Genomic DNA, 15740 nt, shown 5'->3' on the forward strand with positions numbered 1-15740 from the left:
CACACTAAGAGGCTTCCGTTATCTCAACAAGGACTCAAAAGTGGAAAGAAGTATTTCGATCTTTAACTTTGCTAAAAACTAACAAGTAATTTTTAACAAAACTACCTATGTGTAGTCTTTTAGCTCATTGTTTTGTTTTTCTAGCCTACAGCTTTACTGATATGTTCAGTCTCATAATAATAATTTCTGGCTACAGCAGGCAACTGTGAAAAGCAGATAAACACAGTTAGTGACTAGTTGGTGAATGCTGTGGACCATTTAGAGGGAGATATTTCCCTCAGGAGTCTGTGCAGAGCGAAACGGAGCCAGAAGGAGGGTGAACATAGGACTGATTCACGAGTCCAAATGAACGATAACATTGCTCTGTTTGTAATTGTTGGATGTCTAAATGAGCAACACATTTATCAACTTAAAGGTGGTGAAATGTGCAATGTTATGCTTACAACTTGTTTCCACCGTCCCCAGTGTTTAAATGTACATATGATCAGCAAACTGAAGAATGACCCTAAGTCAAATTCTTAATTTCTAAAGTCTGTGTGGCGCTAAAATCAAACTAGCTGTTTTTGCTTTGTTTTAATACACTGTGAAAAGCTTGTCAGATCTTAATTAAAATTGTAGTAAGCACAGCAATCAGATAAGTGGAGTAAAAAGTACTACTATATACCCCCCCAAACGGTTCCTTATTGGAGTTAATGTAAATGTTAATCAGTCTGTCAGATGTAATGCATTTATGTAATGCAGCAAACAACCTTCTCAGTTTTCAGACAGCCAAGGGGAGATCACAAAAGTAAAGCTGAGGTTTATTAAATCCTATCATGTCTATTCAAATCTTTCTCCTGCTTCAGCTTGCAGTGTAGAGTAAGAGTGTAACTGCATATTACATGAAAACTAAACTCAGTACTCAGTACTGATTTTCTTAACAAACTAACAGGTTGCTTCACAGACTGATGGAAGTATAACAGCACTAATAAAATTAGGCAGTATTCACACTTCAGAATAAAATTAAAGAACAAAGCCCATTTAAAGAAGGTTTAATCAACACTGACAGGCACAAGCAGTAAAATACACATATGGTTAAGTAAAATAAAACAATACCAAAAAGGATTTTCTATTGTTTCTATAAAACCGGGCAATTTAGAGATTTAGGCACAGAAATAATGCTCAGGAGTGAAACAATGCGACACACAAACAACAACACTCATCGAGTTACACTGAAAGGAAAGCAATCAATGCAAATATCCATGCTCTCAAAGGTACTCATGATCATAACAATACATGCATTTAATCACGTACACACAAGCTCATTGTTACAGTCAGTGATGGGGCTCAGCGCTGTATCCTTCATTCACTCAGTCAATTACCTTTGTTTTATGAGGGATAGCTGTTCCTAGTACTTTAATCTTTCTTAAATCATGTATCACTGTGAGCTGTGTCGCAAGAAGATGCCTCCACGCTTCCTAAAACTGCCTTGTCCAACCATGTTTATTTGCTTTTAGTTTACGCCTAATAGTTTTTCTTGTCACGTCTGCTCCAAACAACAAGAAAAACATTACTTCTCTGCTCCGTCTTTCTCTTTTGAGCCGTTTGTAACTTTGTAATGCCTGTGTCAACATAGCTGTGATTATATTTCCGGCGCAGCTGATTTTCGTACATAAACCCTGCAACAGGCTATTAATTGTACTGTTTGTGAATGTTCCTGTTTGTGTTGCATCTCCCCAGCGTCACGTCGGAATGATAAGTTCATCATGTCCCTGCCAAATAACAGTGTAATGGAAGTATGGGTGCAGCACCTTTTGGGAGGTCCCTGAAATTACGCACAAGGTCTCTGCAATTGAATCCCCCTCTGGTAATACTATAATTCCTGTCTACTGAAACATAGCAGTGATTATGTGGCTTCTGGCGTACGTACACGTGTGAGTGTGATGGGGAGCGACAGGCAGAATCACAGGCAGTTTGTCTCTTATCTCCAGACCTCCCTCTGCCTTGTGCCTGCGCTGTTGTTTTCATATTTCTGCTACAAGTTCCCACTTAGTCAAAAGTTCACTGGGGAGAAGAGGTCAGCAGATGTAAGAGGGTGAAGAGAATGAGTAATGATGGGGGAGGAAGGGAAAGAAGGGGGGAGGGTGGTAAGGAAGAGGCAGGAAAGGAGTGGAGGAAATGAAAGGAGGAAAGAGGAGAAGAGAAAGGAGAGGAGATGAGGAAAGGAAGAGAGAGACACAGGAGAGAGGAAAGGAGGCGTGGATATGGATCCTAAAGAAGGAGAGGAAATGGATGAGGTAAGGAGGTGGAAAGAAAAGGAGAGAAGAGTAGGAAAGAAGGGGGGAGAAAGAAGAGGAACAGCAGAGAGGAAAGAAGGAAATGATACAGAATAGATGACAATGGTGGGTAGAGGGAAAGATAGGAAGAGAGGAGGAAAGGAAAGAGGAGAGTAGATGAAGAGAAGAGAAAGGAAAAGAGAAATGATGAGGAAAGAAGAGGTGAGTGGAGGTAGGAAAGGAACTTAAAAGTAAATGAGAGGAGATGAGGAAAGGAAAGAAAATGAGGGGACAGAGAAATAAAAGAGAAAAACATGAGGGAAAGAGAGTGGAGGAAGAAAGGAACTGAAACATGAAAAGGAAACAAGAGGAAAGATGGGAAGGGGAGGAGGAGGAGCGGGAGGAGGATGGACAGTTCCAGAATAAGCTTCGCTGTTTATCGTTTAATTCCCCGAAGATGGTGAAAATCCTGTGAGAACTGACTACTGTGGAACCCTGGACAGACTCCATGTGGAGAGGGCACACACACACACACACATACACACACACACACACACACACACACACACACAGGCTGGAGGAGCCAGCTTCGATCATAACTCAGCAGGGTGCTAAGTGCTGAGGACTATTACACATGGACTCAGCACCTGCTGATTCAAAATCCATTTTGACAGCAGAGTTATTGATAGAAATATGTACGGTGACACTTTTATTAACACATTAAGTCATAAGAAATGGATTTTCTCGCTGTCAGGATGTTAATGATGAATAAGAATGACTGATAGCCAGAGAGCAAACATCCGCTCGCTGGGCTTGATCGACTTCTCAAGACGAGCCTGGCGAGATTGTGACATGTTTTATGAAATGGGAACAAAGGTTTTGAACTGTTTCCCATCCATTTGTAATACACTGCATGCATTGCATTTTGAACGTCATATCACGTAACTCTTGACTAATGCCCAAGTAAGTGCTGAGAGCACTACTTTGATGTCTCCTGGATGTTATGGGAGATTGATGTCTGTATTTCCCTCAGATAACTCTCTCATGGCCTGAGTAATTCCCCGAGAAACAAACAAGAATCCGAAAAAACATGACGAGGAAAGAGTGAGGGACTGCGCCAGATGTTGTCCTCTCCCAACGCTCGGCTCTCACTTTCTTTTCTTTTCTTTTTTTTCTCCTCTTCCTCCCTGGGCCAACGCTGACTAGCTTTTTCATGCACAATTGAAATACAAATGATTATCCCATCAGTATTCACAGCCAAGCCCTCTCCCCGCTGCCGTCTGTCTCTCTGCTGCCCATGCGTAGCCATCTCTTTTCTTTTCTCTCATTTTTCACATTTTGCATCTCTATTTCAACCCACCTCCAACTCCCCCGCTGAAAGGCGCTAAAGCGATTGACATTGAATCTGTGTGCGCACATACATAAATATAAAGACATATTTACATATTCATATACACCTATGTGCTGGGGATTGTGCAGTTTCCTCCTCAAGTATTTCCACATGGAATGCAAAGGGGAGAGGTTAAAAGGGAGACATAGTATGGAGGAAATCTTTTCTTGTCTCTTACTACCAAGATCAAAATGTGTAATAGTCTGACTCCTACACTCTGAAGTTAACACACGTGTGCACGCACGGATGAACGGATGGATAAAAACACACCGTGCTGTATTGATTAACAGTGGCCTGTGAAACTGAGAGCAAATAATGTGGCTCCCCGCAGACTTGCTCAGAGAGCCATTTTAAGGCTGACCTTTGTTGAAAAGGGATGCTATGAATTAATTGGCATAGTTTAAAAGTGTGAACATGAGCAGAGATCAGCGACCAGAGACCTCACAGAGGAAAATCTCTTAGATATGACTGTGTGAATTTTTTTGTGTGTGTGAGGATACAAGACTGTTTTGCAGTAGTGGGCTCTCTCTTTCCAAAGCGGCACTACTTAGAGTGACTGTTGGGGTTTTTAATGCCTCGCACTCTCTTTCACAAATAATAGCCCATTGTTTACACTGTATAATGTGGTCTAATGTGCCGCAATAAGCCTGCGTTATCACTTCATTTGAAGGAACAATGCCGACATGATGGCAAAGTCCAGCCATAGGCACCACTTTTCTCCTGATCCAACAAAAGGAATATTTGTCTCTCACCTGATTTCTCTTGGGCAATTATGTTTCATGTTCATGTTTCACAGCTCAAATATTTACAAATGCACTCTCTCACAGGAACATTAAACACAATTTGTTGGTAAGCGCTACTCTTCGGGAGAGGACTGCCATGCGCAAGATTTTTAAAAGAAATACTCATCAAACGGCACCAAAGATTTTGTGTTGAAGGAAATGACTGAAGTTCTCAGATTTGATGGTACACTGTTTTAATCATATGCAGCTGTGTTTGTAATGTCTCAGGGGTTCCAAACCCATATTCTCCCAGCCGCTCATCTGTTTAATGTACACACTACTAGTTCGCTGTTGCTGCTGTGAACGTTACAGAGAGAATACCGGTGGTTTTTCTTCCATTTGTGTTTGCCAGCCACATAACCCAATTCACCCATAAATATGGGCTATCATGTCCATTTTCCATGCCTGGGCCTCAGACTAATTTACCACTAGCATTGATATGAAAGATGAGCCTTTTGTCTCAGGGAAATAGGATTATTCTCATCGATGGGAAGAGGAGAAAATCACATCAGCTTTGACAAAAAGGGGACTGCTACATCAGGAGATGACACCAGGCACAATGCAGTTTGGGTAGGATGTAATATATACAGAAATTAGCAGGGCAGAGCCTGTAGAGGTTTCAACATCTTGTCATGCAAATAGAGCAGAAGGCTTTAGCATATAGATGAGATGGACTTTGTGTTCCCGCCAAAGTGGTTTGTGTACACACTCTCTCTCTCTCTCTCTCTCTCTCTCTCTCTCTCTCTCTGAATTTCTCTCTGTCACGTTCATCCAGTCTGTCTCAGACACACAACACACACACCTGCTGCTCGCAAACCCTCTGCTCTACTCTTAATTAGCTGTTTGTTTTCACAATATCAAATCATCCCAGGAGTTTCCCTGCTACTTTTTGTCTCCTGCTTCTGTCTTTCTATTTGCTTTTTTCTCTCATTATTGTCCATTGACATCTTTATCTATCCATCTCCCATGAAAAAATGGGATCATGATAACACCCACATAGTCTACAGCATTAGGCATCATGCTTACTGACACACCCTTACAATTTCCTATGGTACTTTTAATTACCTATAATGCAGTTCTTTTCTGTGATTTGCAGGCTTCCTGTCAGAAAGAAAACACCATTCTGAATGATTCATATTTACCAGATGCTGATGTTCACCACTATTGTGCTTGTAAAAATACAATTATAAGTTGAATTGTTTGTATGAGTGTTTATAATTATAGTATTATACACAGGAGACTGTCACTCAAATTAAGATTAGAGTTGAGATACAGGAGAGCAGATCAGGAAACATGAGGCTGCTGTCTGTGAGATGAAAGTAAGAACAAGAACGTAGGAGTGGAACAAACCACAGAAACCAGGTTACACAGAAAGTAAAATACACTGTCTCATACAGCATGGTTGTGGAAAAGACTCTAGAAAAAAACTGTATATTGTAGTTTATTTACCTAATATTATATGTTCAAGTTATTTTCATTGTAATTGTACTACTGCTACTCATTTTTAAGTACACAATCCAAAGGTCTAAAGGTTAAAGGTGTTGTATTTCATGAAAATCACACAAATTTGTTATTTGACTTGGCCACACCTTTCGTTCACAATATGGTATCCCTAAGGGCCACAGCAGACATGCACGCTTTAGATCTATTGTGCCTTTAAAATGCACAGCCTCAGCTTGAACATTTAACAATGAACATGAGACTCACAATGAACAAAACACATCCAGTTGTTGCTATGGCAACTTTTTTTTTTGCTCATCTAGTTCTGTTTCGTGCTTCTTTACAGCTGAACAAGATATTTTTTGTTTTGTATGTTTTTTTTTCTGAAAGCCCCTGAAATGAATGACTTTCTTACTATAAGTGCTGGCGTCCTACATAAAATAAGTGAGAACTTTGTGAGAAGATTTGTCCCAGACTGAGATTCAGAGCTGTTTGCACTGCTAGCTTAGTATAGAGGAGAGGAAGCAGAGGCAGTGGCGAGTAACAAACGTCATCTCAAATTTAATGTAGCATACTAGCTTACAGGAAGTAGAGGTGGTATTATTTACTTCAGTTGTGCTCATTACTGTCCACAGTGCTGGCAGGTGGAGTGCTGCACTACCAGGGGTGGGAATATGACATAGACTTGTAGTTAGTGGGTAGATTTTTCACAGATTTTGGGGCACTGCAAAAAAAAAAAAAGATTGCATGTCTCTGGAAAAAGTAACTTCATAAAATAAGGCCAGGATTAATAAAAAAGTGTAATAAAGTGACTGTACATGTAATTTACTAGCTCAAAATGTGAGTTTGGTCTTTAGTTATAATTTAAGTTTGAAAATTGGAGATTAAAGCAGAGTTTCAGGAGCTGGACCACACCTCAACCGCACCTCAACAGTCCTATAAATACTCTCCTAACGGCTCTTGTACTCCGCACACCCCTCCCGCCCACTCCATTTCTTTCACCGTTTTTCCTCTCTTTCCTACTCTCCATAGGGTTCTGAGGGGGGTCCGTCATGCCTGGGTGCTACGGCAGATTCCCTAACGAAGCTTCCCCACACCACAGCATTAGACCGAAGAATTACATGAGATCACACTTCAATAAGATGAATCAATAAATCATTTAAAGATATCTTGTTGATGGTGTGGTCTGTGCTAGTGAATCAACTTTTAATAGGTTTTCAAACAGCAACAAAGTAGTTTCTGAACCTAACACATGTGCCCTATTTATCAAAATAAAATGCTTGTGTTGTCATAAGAAAGAAGAAATGAGCGAAACACCATCTCCACAGCAGAGAGTGAGCTAGACTCACTAAGAGATCTTCAGCACGTTGCATCTGTTTGACATAAAACACCACAGTCCAGTCAGCTTGTACACTGTGTGCAGTTAAATTTCAATTTTCATTTGGGTTTAGTTACCCAGCCTAGATTCACTAATGTATGAGGTTGCTGAGTACAGCTTTAAAGGTCTGTTTGAAGATTAACTTCCGGCATTGTAATTGATTCCTGTATGGGATGTAAAACCCATGAGATTTGCATATTATGGCCTCAAGTTGTATTGCTGCACATGAAACATTTAGTTGTTTTTTTCAATTGCTGGACAGAAATGATAAAGGACAATATTAGTTTTCTACATGAGGTTTTCTGTTCAAATGCACCACAATACAAGAAGAAACCTGCACACAAGCTTCCAAAGTGCAATAAACTGCAATTTTGACTTCTGACCTTTTGTCCACGGTGCCATTATTGTGCCGAGTTATCACATAAAGCTTTGAAACAACAAGAAATCTGTTTTTATACCTTCCCTTACCAGTGATCTCTTGCACCTTAAAAATAACGTTATCAGATCACAGTCACAGTGTGCAAGCACTTTTACACAGTTTCAAATACATTTACACAAATGGAAACTGTCCAATTGGCATGAGAGAAATAAACTATAGAGCTATAAAATATTAATAAAACAGACCATGTCTGTCTCCTTCAGTCACACAGTAACACTTAGTCAAATTCATGACAAACACAACAGGCTGCTATTCACAAACCAGCTGCTTTCATTAAGTCACCACCAGTGATGAAACAGCGGCATGCTCAGGTATAATCTTCTTTAAACGCCCACCGGCCTGTCCATCAGTACGCACTAGACGGTCATTACAGACACTACAGCAACCCACTTCAACTGCCCTCTCTGCTTCACACCGACTCTGCTGTTCCCGAGTCAGCGAACAGATATTCTTCTCAGCTGTCCGTCACTCATTGAGAGACGAGGAGTTCCAGCACAAAGAGCCTGAATAATGGAGAGAGACAGAGAGAGACAGAGAGAGAGCTCTCAACCCTTTGTTGCTTTTATCTGTGATAATTACAGAGCCACGCAGTGTGTTGGGGCCCAGAAATGTGTCAGTTGTTTTTTTAATCTTCCACCTCTCTGTCATAATATTCTTTTAACCATTATTGTGCCAAAACATCACTTGGATATATCATGGCGGTGGATTGATGTATGGTGTGTGTCGGTCATCATCAGTTCTTTAACAGAAAGTTCTGCTGGGACAATGCTAAAATCAATGAATCAGTCAGTCAAGTGACATATCAGTAACATGTACCTACTCGTATGCATTGTCGTCACTGTCCCAGGAAACTATGTCTTTCCAAATCTGGTGACTTTGAATGTTTCAGAGATAAAAGTGTTTTCTTCACAGGTTGAATTCACAGACTTCTTAAGTTTCATAAACCAGTTTAAACCCCACTGTATTATCAGTGCAATACATCACGTCACATACTTCACAAAACAGATGTTTTCTGAGCTCATGCAAAGCTCAAATTATGGAGATGTGTGGTTTACCAGGAGAACAGTGATGTGTTACAATGTGTATTTGTACATGTGTGTAAATACATATGAATGGTGATTAGTAATTAGTATACATACTTTTAAATGTATTTTATAGCTTACATATATTTGATATATTTATGTACCTTAGAGACAGATAAAAAGATCTATTCAATAATTAATAAATCTGGGCAATCTTTTAGAGCCTTAACAAACTGTTTTATCTGTGCTGTGCATGGTGTATATCATACAACATACACAATAAATTACGTCCTATGGATATGTCTAAATTGTCCGTAGGTGTGAATGTGAGTGAGCAGTTTCACTTTACAGCAAAAAGATTCCTGATCGAACCTGTTTGAACCCTCCAGCTCTCTCTGTGCGGAGGTTGCCTGTTCTCTCCGTGTCTGTGTGGGTTCTCTCCAGGTACTCCAGCTTCCTCCAATAGTACAAAGACAGCCAAGTAAACTGGTGACCCTAAATTGCCTGTAGGTGTAAATGTGAGCATGAATGGTTGTTGTTTGTCTGTGTGTCAGCCATGTGATGAATTGTCATCCTGTCCAGGTTGTACGCCACCTCTTGCCCAATGTCAGCTGGGATAATACTAAGGTCATCTCACACACACCTACGCACAGCCATCTGGAGCACTTTTGGGTTCAGTATCTTGCCCACAGATACTTAGAGTGGACAGGGTGAGCCAGAACCTCGCCTGCTCACAGCCAGTCCGCCCTCACTCCTTGCAGCCACCTGAAGACCCCCAGCTAAGCTAAACTCTCTTTTACTTATTTTGGCCTCCTGGTCTGTGTCTTGACTCGCTTTTTCTTCTTCTTTCTATTCGGTGCACTGCATGTCAAACCCTCTCTTTTTTTCAGCCAGACCAAATTACCTCACAGGTCTAATAATCACGTTGCATAATGTTGTGTGGTCTCAGGGACACTGGCAGCTGATTGCACTCGATCTTAATGAGCTCCTGGAAAATAGATTTGTCTGGGGAAATTATTTTCCAGGGAAATATCTGCTGCCCAGCATTGTTTCCTGTCTCCAATCAGACCCAGAGGCCTGACAGCTAATCAGCCCGCCATTAATGAGACTGGGACCCTATTTTAAATGATACCTTTGAAATACTTCCTCCCTTAAAGAGAAGCTTTCAGCCAAATATAAGCTGTAAGAAAATATGATAGAACTTCAATAATCTTCTTGGGTGTAAAGTAGCATTTAGATGACAAATACAGATCTGTGAAATTGCCGTACTAAAGACAAGTAAAAAAAAAAAAAGTAGAGAAAACAACTGTGAGTCATCAGTAACGCTATGAATAATCATGTTTGTTGCAGCCACCTCGAATAGGTGGATGTAAAAATGGGGAAAAAAGCAGTTTTGAAGCATGTGGGTGTTGACATTTGACAGTCGACATTCATCGTCATTATGACCTTTTCACCCCAGCCACCTACAGTACATGTGCACAGAAACAAACAGACTGTCAACAGAAATGTGCGGCAGCCAAGTCCCCCACAGCTCCTCCAACTGCAAATGATTGTTTGTCCTATATGAATTTTGTGCCTGCTGACATTTTGTCCCTGTCTCTTTGAATTGTAGCTGCACTCAGCCACCATGCTTAGCCTTTTGGAGACGGATGTACACTCTAACCTGATGATCCATGTCCCGATTCCCAGAGGCTAAGTGTGTGTGTGTGTGTGTGTGTGTGTGTGTGTGTGTGTGTGTGCAACAGCTGGCTTCTTCCAATAGGCTGTCAGCAAGCACATCCGCTTAATAATATCACTGCTGCTTGTTGATGTGTGTGAGGTAAAGACAGGCAGAGAGGAAAAGGAGGGCAAAAAAAGATCAACATATACATATTTATCACTGTTCACTGATGAACCCGCCGTGTTGCTTTACACTGTTAAAGGATACGTTCACATTTTTCATGTTAAACATTTAGCCGCACAGCTAAAGTGAATAACTTCCAAAGGTGCTGTCCTTTTATTGTATATTTCTCTCTTTGCACTTCTATTCTCCTGCAACAGCTCAACAGGGAAACGCTGTCCATGGAAGAAAGTTTGGAAGATGGATATCAACTTAATTTGAATATGTTTGCATTAAGTACTGTATGTATGAATTTGGCTGAACAGGGATGACTACTATACAAAATCACACAAGTACAGTACAGAGTACAAGTACAGAGTTAGACAGCAAAATGTATCTAAGGTTTATCAACTGGACATACCAGACAAAGTCAGTTAAAAAAAATAGGAAGGGTGCATTTTATTGCTAATGTAGAAAACATTTGATTTGAATGAGACAGTAAGACTTTATTATTCCTTTTTAAGATCCATAGTCTTCCTTTAAAGTATGTATTTTTGCACAGAAGAGGGATTGTTCATTTTTGTCCCCTCTATCTCTGGAGTTACACTGAAAATAGATCTTTTCACTCAAAGTATGAAAAGGAACCATGATTACAGCGATAACTCCCATAACTCCCATGAGGACATGTGAAGCCTTTTTAAAGGCCCTCGTAAACATTTTCACCTTACTTTCAAGTTTAGTTTAGTCTTAGCGGCTATGTTACAATCAATCTTTTCACTTTTCTCTCCGTTCAAGTAACGTTTGGATTCTCCCTGAAGTCATCCACCAAAATCCCACTGAATCCTCCACAAAGTTGAACGTGGAGCATCAGCATGACTGCAAACTTATCTGTCCAGTGGGAGCTCACCCCATGTGTTTACATGTGCTGGAAATACACATGCACATTCTTACACATAGACACTTTCTCACACACTTCTAGATTTTGTAAACGTGCCGGAAAACACTACACCAGCTGAATATGAGGGTGCACCAGGGTCTGCTAGACGAAGTGCTGGATAAAAATCCCAGAAGAACCATTTAGCTTTCCGGGGATGTTGCTGCTCAAGTGCGTTCCTGACTGTCAAACTGAATACATTTACCTACACTCCATCCACTGGGAAGATCTATACTCTCTGTATTCATCGCACAGATGACGGTCGCTGTTTTGTTTTCTTTACCCATTCTCTTAGACATGAGAGAGAGTGCAGAGTAAAGAGGGAGTGAGAGAGAGAGAGACCAGTCAATCAGGTTCTGGTTTGACATGCTACATGCCTTTACTTAATGACGCATAGGGCCATGGTAACACAAAATGCTAAGCGATCCGTTACTTCTCGACTTCCCGTGCCTTGCATTACAACTGTTTTCATCATCTACAGTCGATTCATTAACTGACTCTGAAATCTGAAGTTTAAGCAAACAAGCAGTTGGATGGGGGGAAAAAAATATTTTGGGAATCTGACATTTAAGACAACAGACCTCTGTCTAACCACAAACAGGCTTAATTCAAAAACCAAAGCAGATTTACACATATTCCATTCAAAGCCATTAAGAGCAGAACTTCTTGTTAATCTCTTGTAAAGGTCAGATTCAACAGAACGGTAAATTATTTTTCTGTAGGAGTGCAGCTGAGAGGGCTTGTGGGTTTGCCCTCCTGGTCCCAAAATTTTTAACATCTTCACACGGATCATTCTGGCAGCTCTCTCTTCACACAGACTGATCATTCACATTGACTCTAGTGTTGCCTTTACCTCTGTTTCTTAGCTCTGCTGTGTGTGTGTGTGTGTGTGTGTGTGTGTGTGTGTGTGTGGACACACAATATGTGTGTGTCAACATACAAAGCAAGATAACGTCACCGATCTGATGCTTTGTCTTTCTGTGGAGCCTTGAGACCAGTTCAGGAAATGGGTTTTATTCTTTAAAGAGCCAACATTTTTCCCACACTTAGTCATCACCATCATTATCATCATCATCCTAACCATCATCATCATCACATCATACAAAATGGCACAAGACTGTATCCATAACAATGGAAATAAAGACACATATTCAGATCTTTTTGCACAACATACTTTAAGTACAACACACATCATGACGTCACTATATTGTTTTTTTGCTTTATAAAAATAAAAATAACATTAACGATAAAAACATGGTTTCACTGTGGTGTTCTGTTCTGTTGGGACCTCTCTGTCTGATTGTGGTCTGTATTGAAGCTGTGGGTGGTGGATGTTTTGAAAGGATGCTGCATGTAAAAGTAATCCTGGCAAAGCCTTTCCAAGCGGTTACACCAAGAGCGAGCGAGCCAGCGACTCATGCACAATGGTCAATGTACTTTATAATTTATGTACAATCAAGTTTTCTTTAAAAAAAAAAAGTATGTACATTCAGATGAAGTCAATCATACATATCTTCTAGTGTCCCTCCTGCACAGTATCTTTTTAAAAGACCTCCTAAAGTCATTGTTAAAAATAGTGTAAATGATGGGGTTCAACGCACTGTTGCAATAGCCGAACCAGAAGAAGAACTTGAACAGGGTGTCAGGCACCAGGCAGGACTCGCACAGCGTCATCAGCATGTACGTAAAGAAAAAGGGAAACCAGCAGATGACAAACACTCCAATGACTACGGCCAGGACAAAGGTGAAGCGTTTCTCACGGTTCTGTCGGCCCTTCCAGCGACTGCCCTTGTTGCTTGGCACTCGCTTTTGGTTGTCACTGTCCCCCGGTTTGATTTGGCTCAGTTTGGTTTTCCCCTTGGATGCTTTCTTTTTGATCGAACAGGGGTTGTTCACTTGGTGGTCAGAGGAGGACGACTCCTCAAGGTCCACCCCATTGATCTCACCTTTCTCCTCATCTGCTCCTTCTTCTCCTCCCACTCCCTCCTTCAACTCAATGTCACGTTCACCATTCAGCTTCTCATGGCAGAGACGGTCCTTAACATCACCTGCACCCACGCCATTCTCTTTCTGGTCAACAGCGGCAATGGTGGCCGTCTTCTGGATCTCCTTCCGCTTCCTGTCTCCTGGTGGTGCCCGCGTTCTCTTCTTAGCAATCTGGTAGATCCGCACATAGACCAGGACCATGATGACGCAGGGGAGGAAGAAGGAGCCGATGCACGAGGAGATGACGTACCACTTCTCATTATTGATCTTACACACAGGGTCCTCCTTGCTATTTTCTTTCTCCATGGTGATCAGAGGTGGGAAGGAGATAACCGCTGCGATGACCCACACAATGAAGATGATGCACTTAATGCGACGTGGCGTCCTCTTTAGGTTGTACTGAATGGCCTGAGTGATGGACCAGTAGCGGTCTAAGCTGATGGCACAGAGGTGAGCAATGGAGGCGGTGCAGAAAAGAACATCAAGTGCCAGATAAATCTCACACCACACCTCTCCAAAGTACCAATATCCCATGAGCTCATTGGCCAAGGAAAAAGGCATCACAAGAGTAGCAACCAAAATGTCCGCCGACGCCAACGACACCAAGAATAAGTTTTGCGGAGCCTTCAGGGCCCGGCTTGTAAACACAGCTATGACCACCAGCACGTTGCCAAACACTGTCAGCAGGATCATGATCCCCACCAGCACAGTGAGCGGCAGGGCCATCTCAAGGCTGTAAGGGGCTAGAAGAGTCTGGTTGGTCTTGTTGTCAACCCCCATTGGAGCAAATTGGCCCACTTCCTATGTGAGTTCACCTTAGGTTAACAAATATCATCACCAAGAAGTACAGAGCTAGTAGCTCAGAGCAGGGCTGAGAAAGGAAGCAACTGAATCTCTCCTCTTTGGCTTTCCTGGATTTCATTTCATCTTGCAGAGGATCCTCAGGGATAAGCTCTCATTATTAATGTCTGTTCATCTGAAAACATGAGGCAACAAGAGAAAAAAATCAGACCTCCAATGCTATTTACACTTTCCGACTAATTTAGACATGTATTTTCTATATTATTACTATTATACTTAGTAATGTCAGCTCTTTTCCTTGAATAATACTAAAGAAACAAGACGCAATGATCTTACCTGAGACGAGAAAAAGAGCGGTGACACAACCTCTCCAGTGCCAAAGACGCACAGGCATTAATGAAACTGTCAGTGGGTAACTTCTTTAAGCAGATCAATAGGAAGCAAAGAGGATCCATGTGGTGGATGAAGTCTTCCCTCTGTGTCTCTTCTCTCTCTCCACACAATGATCCCTGTGCTGCATCTACTTGTGCTCAGTAGCGGACCTAATAGAGCGATAATCATGTTATCCCGGGCGCTGCCGTGCTGCGGTCTGCGTGTGGAGTCTCTCTCCTCAGTGTTAACCAGTGCGCCACTCCCTCTCTTTATAGCCCGCACGCTGCAAAAAGTGTCACCGCTCACCAGGTCACTGTGCGTCCACACACACACACACACACACACACACACACACACACACACACACACACACACACACACACACACACTGTCAACACCGGGAGACATGTGACAGCACACACAATAATATCAGCTGGAAGCTCCAAGTCTAGTGAAGGAATTGCAGGAGGAGAAAAATGAGGAGAACACCAATTATGAGAAATTATCACGAGGCAGGACAAAGTAATTTATTCATACACACGTGGACAGAATAACAGGTCCACATGCAGACAACATGAAGCAATTACACTGCTTGTTCAACTGTACATGTGTGTATCAAGTATGAATGCTGCATGTGTTTACTGACATGACACATAATCATGACAATAGAAATAATTACCACCTCTTTTAACACTGTCAGTGTTCAGTAAAGTCAGGTCCTAGTTTGTTATAGTGGTTTGCAAGAGTGTTTCTGTTATTTTGTTCCTGTATATACTGTAATGGCTACAGGAGAGCTCATTAAATGATCAGAAATTATATTTGTGTAGTACCTTTCAAACCCAGAGGAAATTCAGTTTTATGCACAAGGTGGAGAAATGCATTAAAAAAAATAAAAACAAATAAAAAAGAAAATGATATAAAAGTATACAATTAAATACAAATAGTGTTGGAGAGCAGTAATAAATTACCCCAAATTCAGTGAGAGAAACATGATTTAATCAAAGGTACTGAGGAGTTTTTATTTTAGATTTGAGAGAGTAAAGCTGGGGCTCATTGAACATAACAAGGACATTAGTTTGTAAATAAAACAGCTGATCATCGATAGCCTGAATATATCTGGGC

The 15740-nt window shown here is 41.3% G+C and overlaps 1 protein-coding gene across 1 annotated transcript; it reads right to left on the reverse strand.

Moving 5' to 3' along the window:
- Nucleotides 1-12617: 12617 nt before the first annotated feature.
- adra2a (adrenoceptor alpha 2A) lies at nucleotides 12618-14911 on the reverse strand. The gene is made up of 2 exons (XM_010734941.3): nucleotides 14583-14911; nucleotides 12618-14421 (listed from the first exon to the last, which is right to left on the reverse strand). Exon 2 carries the CDS (start codon nucleotides 14223-14225, stop codon nucleotides 12963-12965), a length of 1263 nt encoding a protein of 420 aa, XP_010733243.1. The 5' UTR covers nucleotides 14226-14421; nucleotides 14583-14911; the 3' UTR covers nucleotides 12618-12962.
- Between the last annotated feature and the right edge of the window lie 829 nt (nucleotides 14912-15740).

This window comes from Larimichthys crocea, chromosome X (assembly GCF_000972845.2).
Source record: "Larimichthys crocea isolate SSNF chromosome X, L_crocea_2.0, whole genome shotgun sequence".
NCBI lineage: Eukaryota > Metazoa > Chordata > Actinopteri > Sciaenidae > Larimichthys > Larimichthys crocea.

What these genes read in the sequence shown, in the direction of transcription:
- adra2a (XM_010734941.3), bottom strand. Translation starts at nt 14,225, where the DNA reads ATGGGGGTTGACAACAAGACCAACCAGACTCTTCTAGCCCCTTACAGC.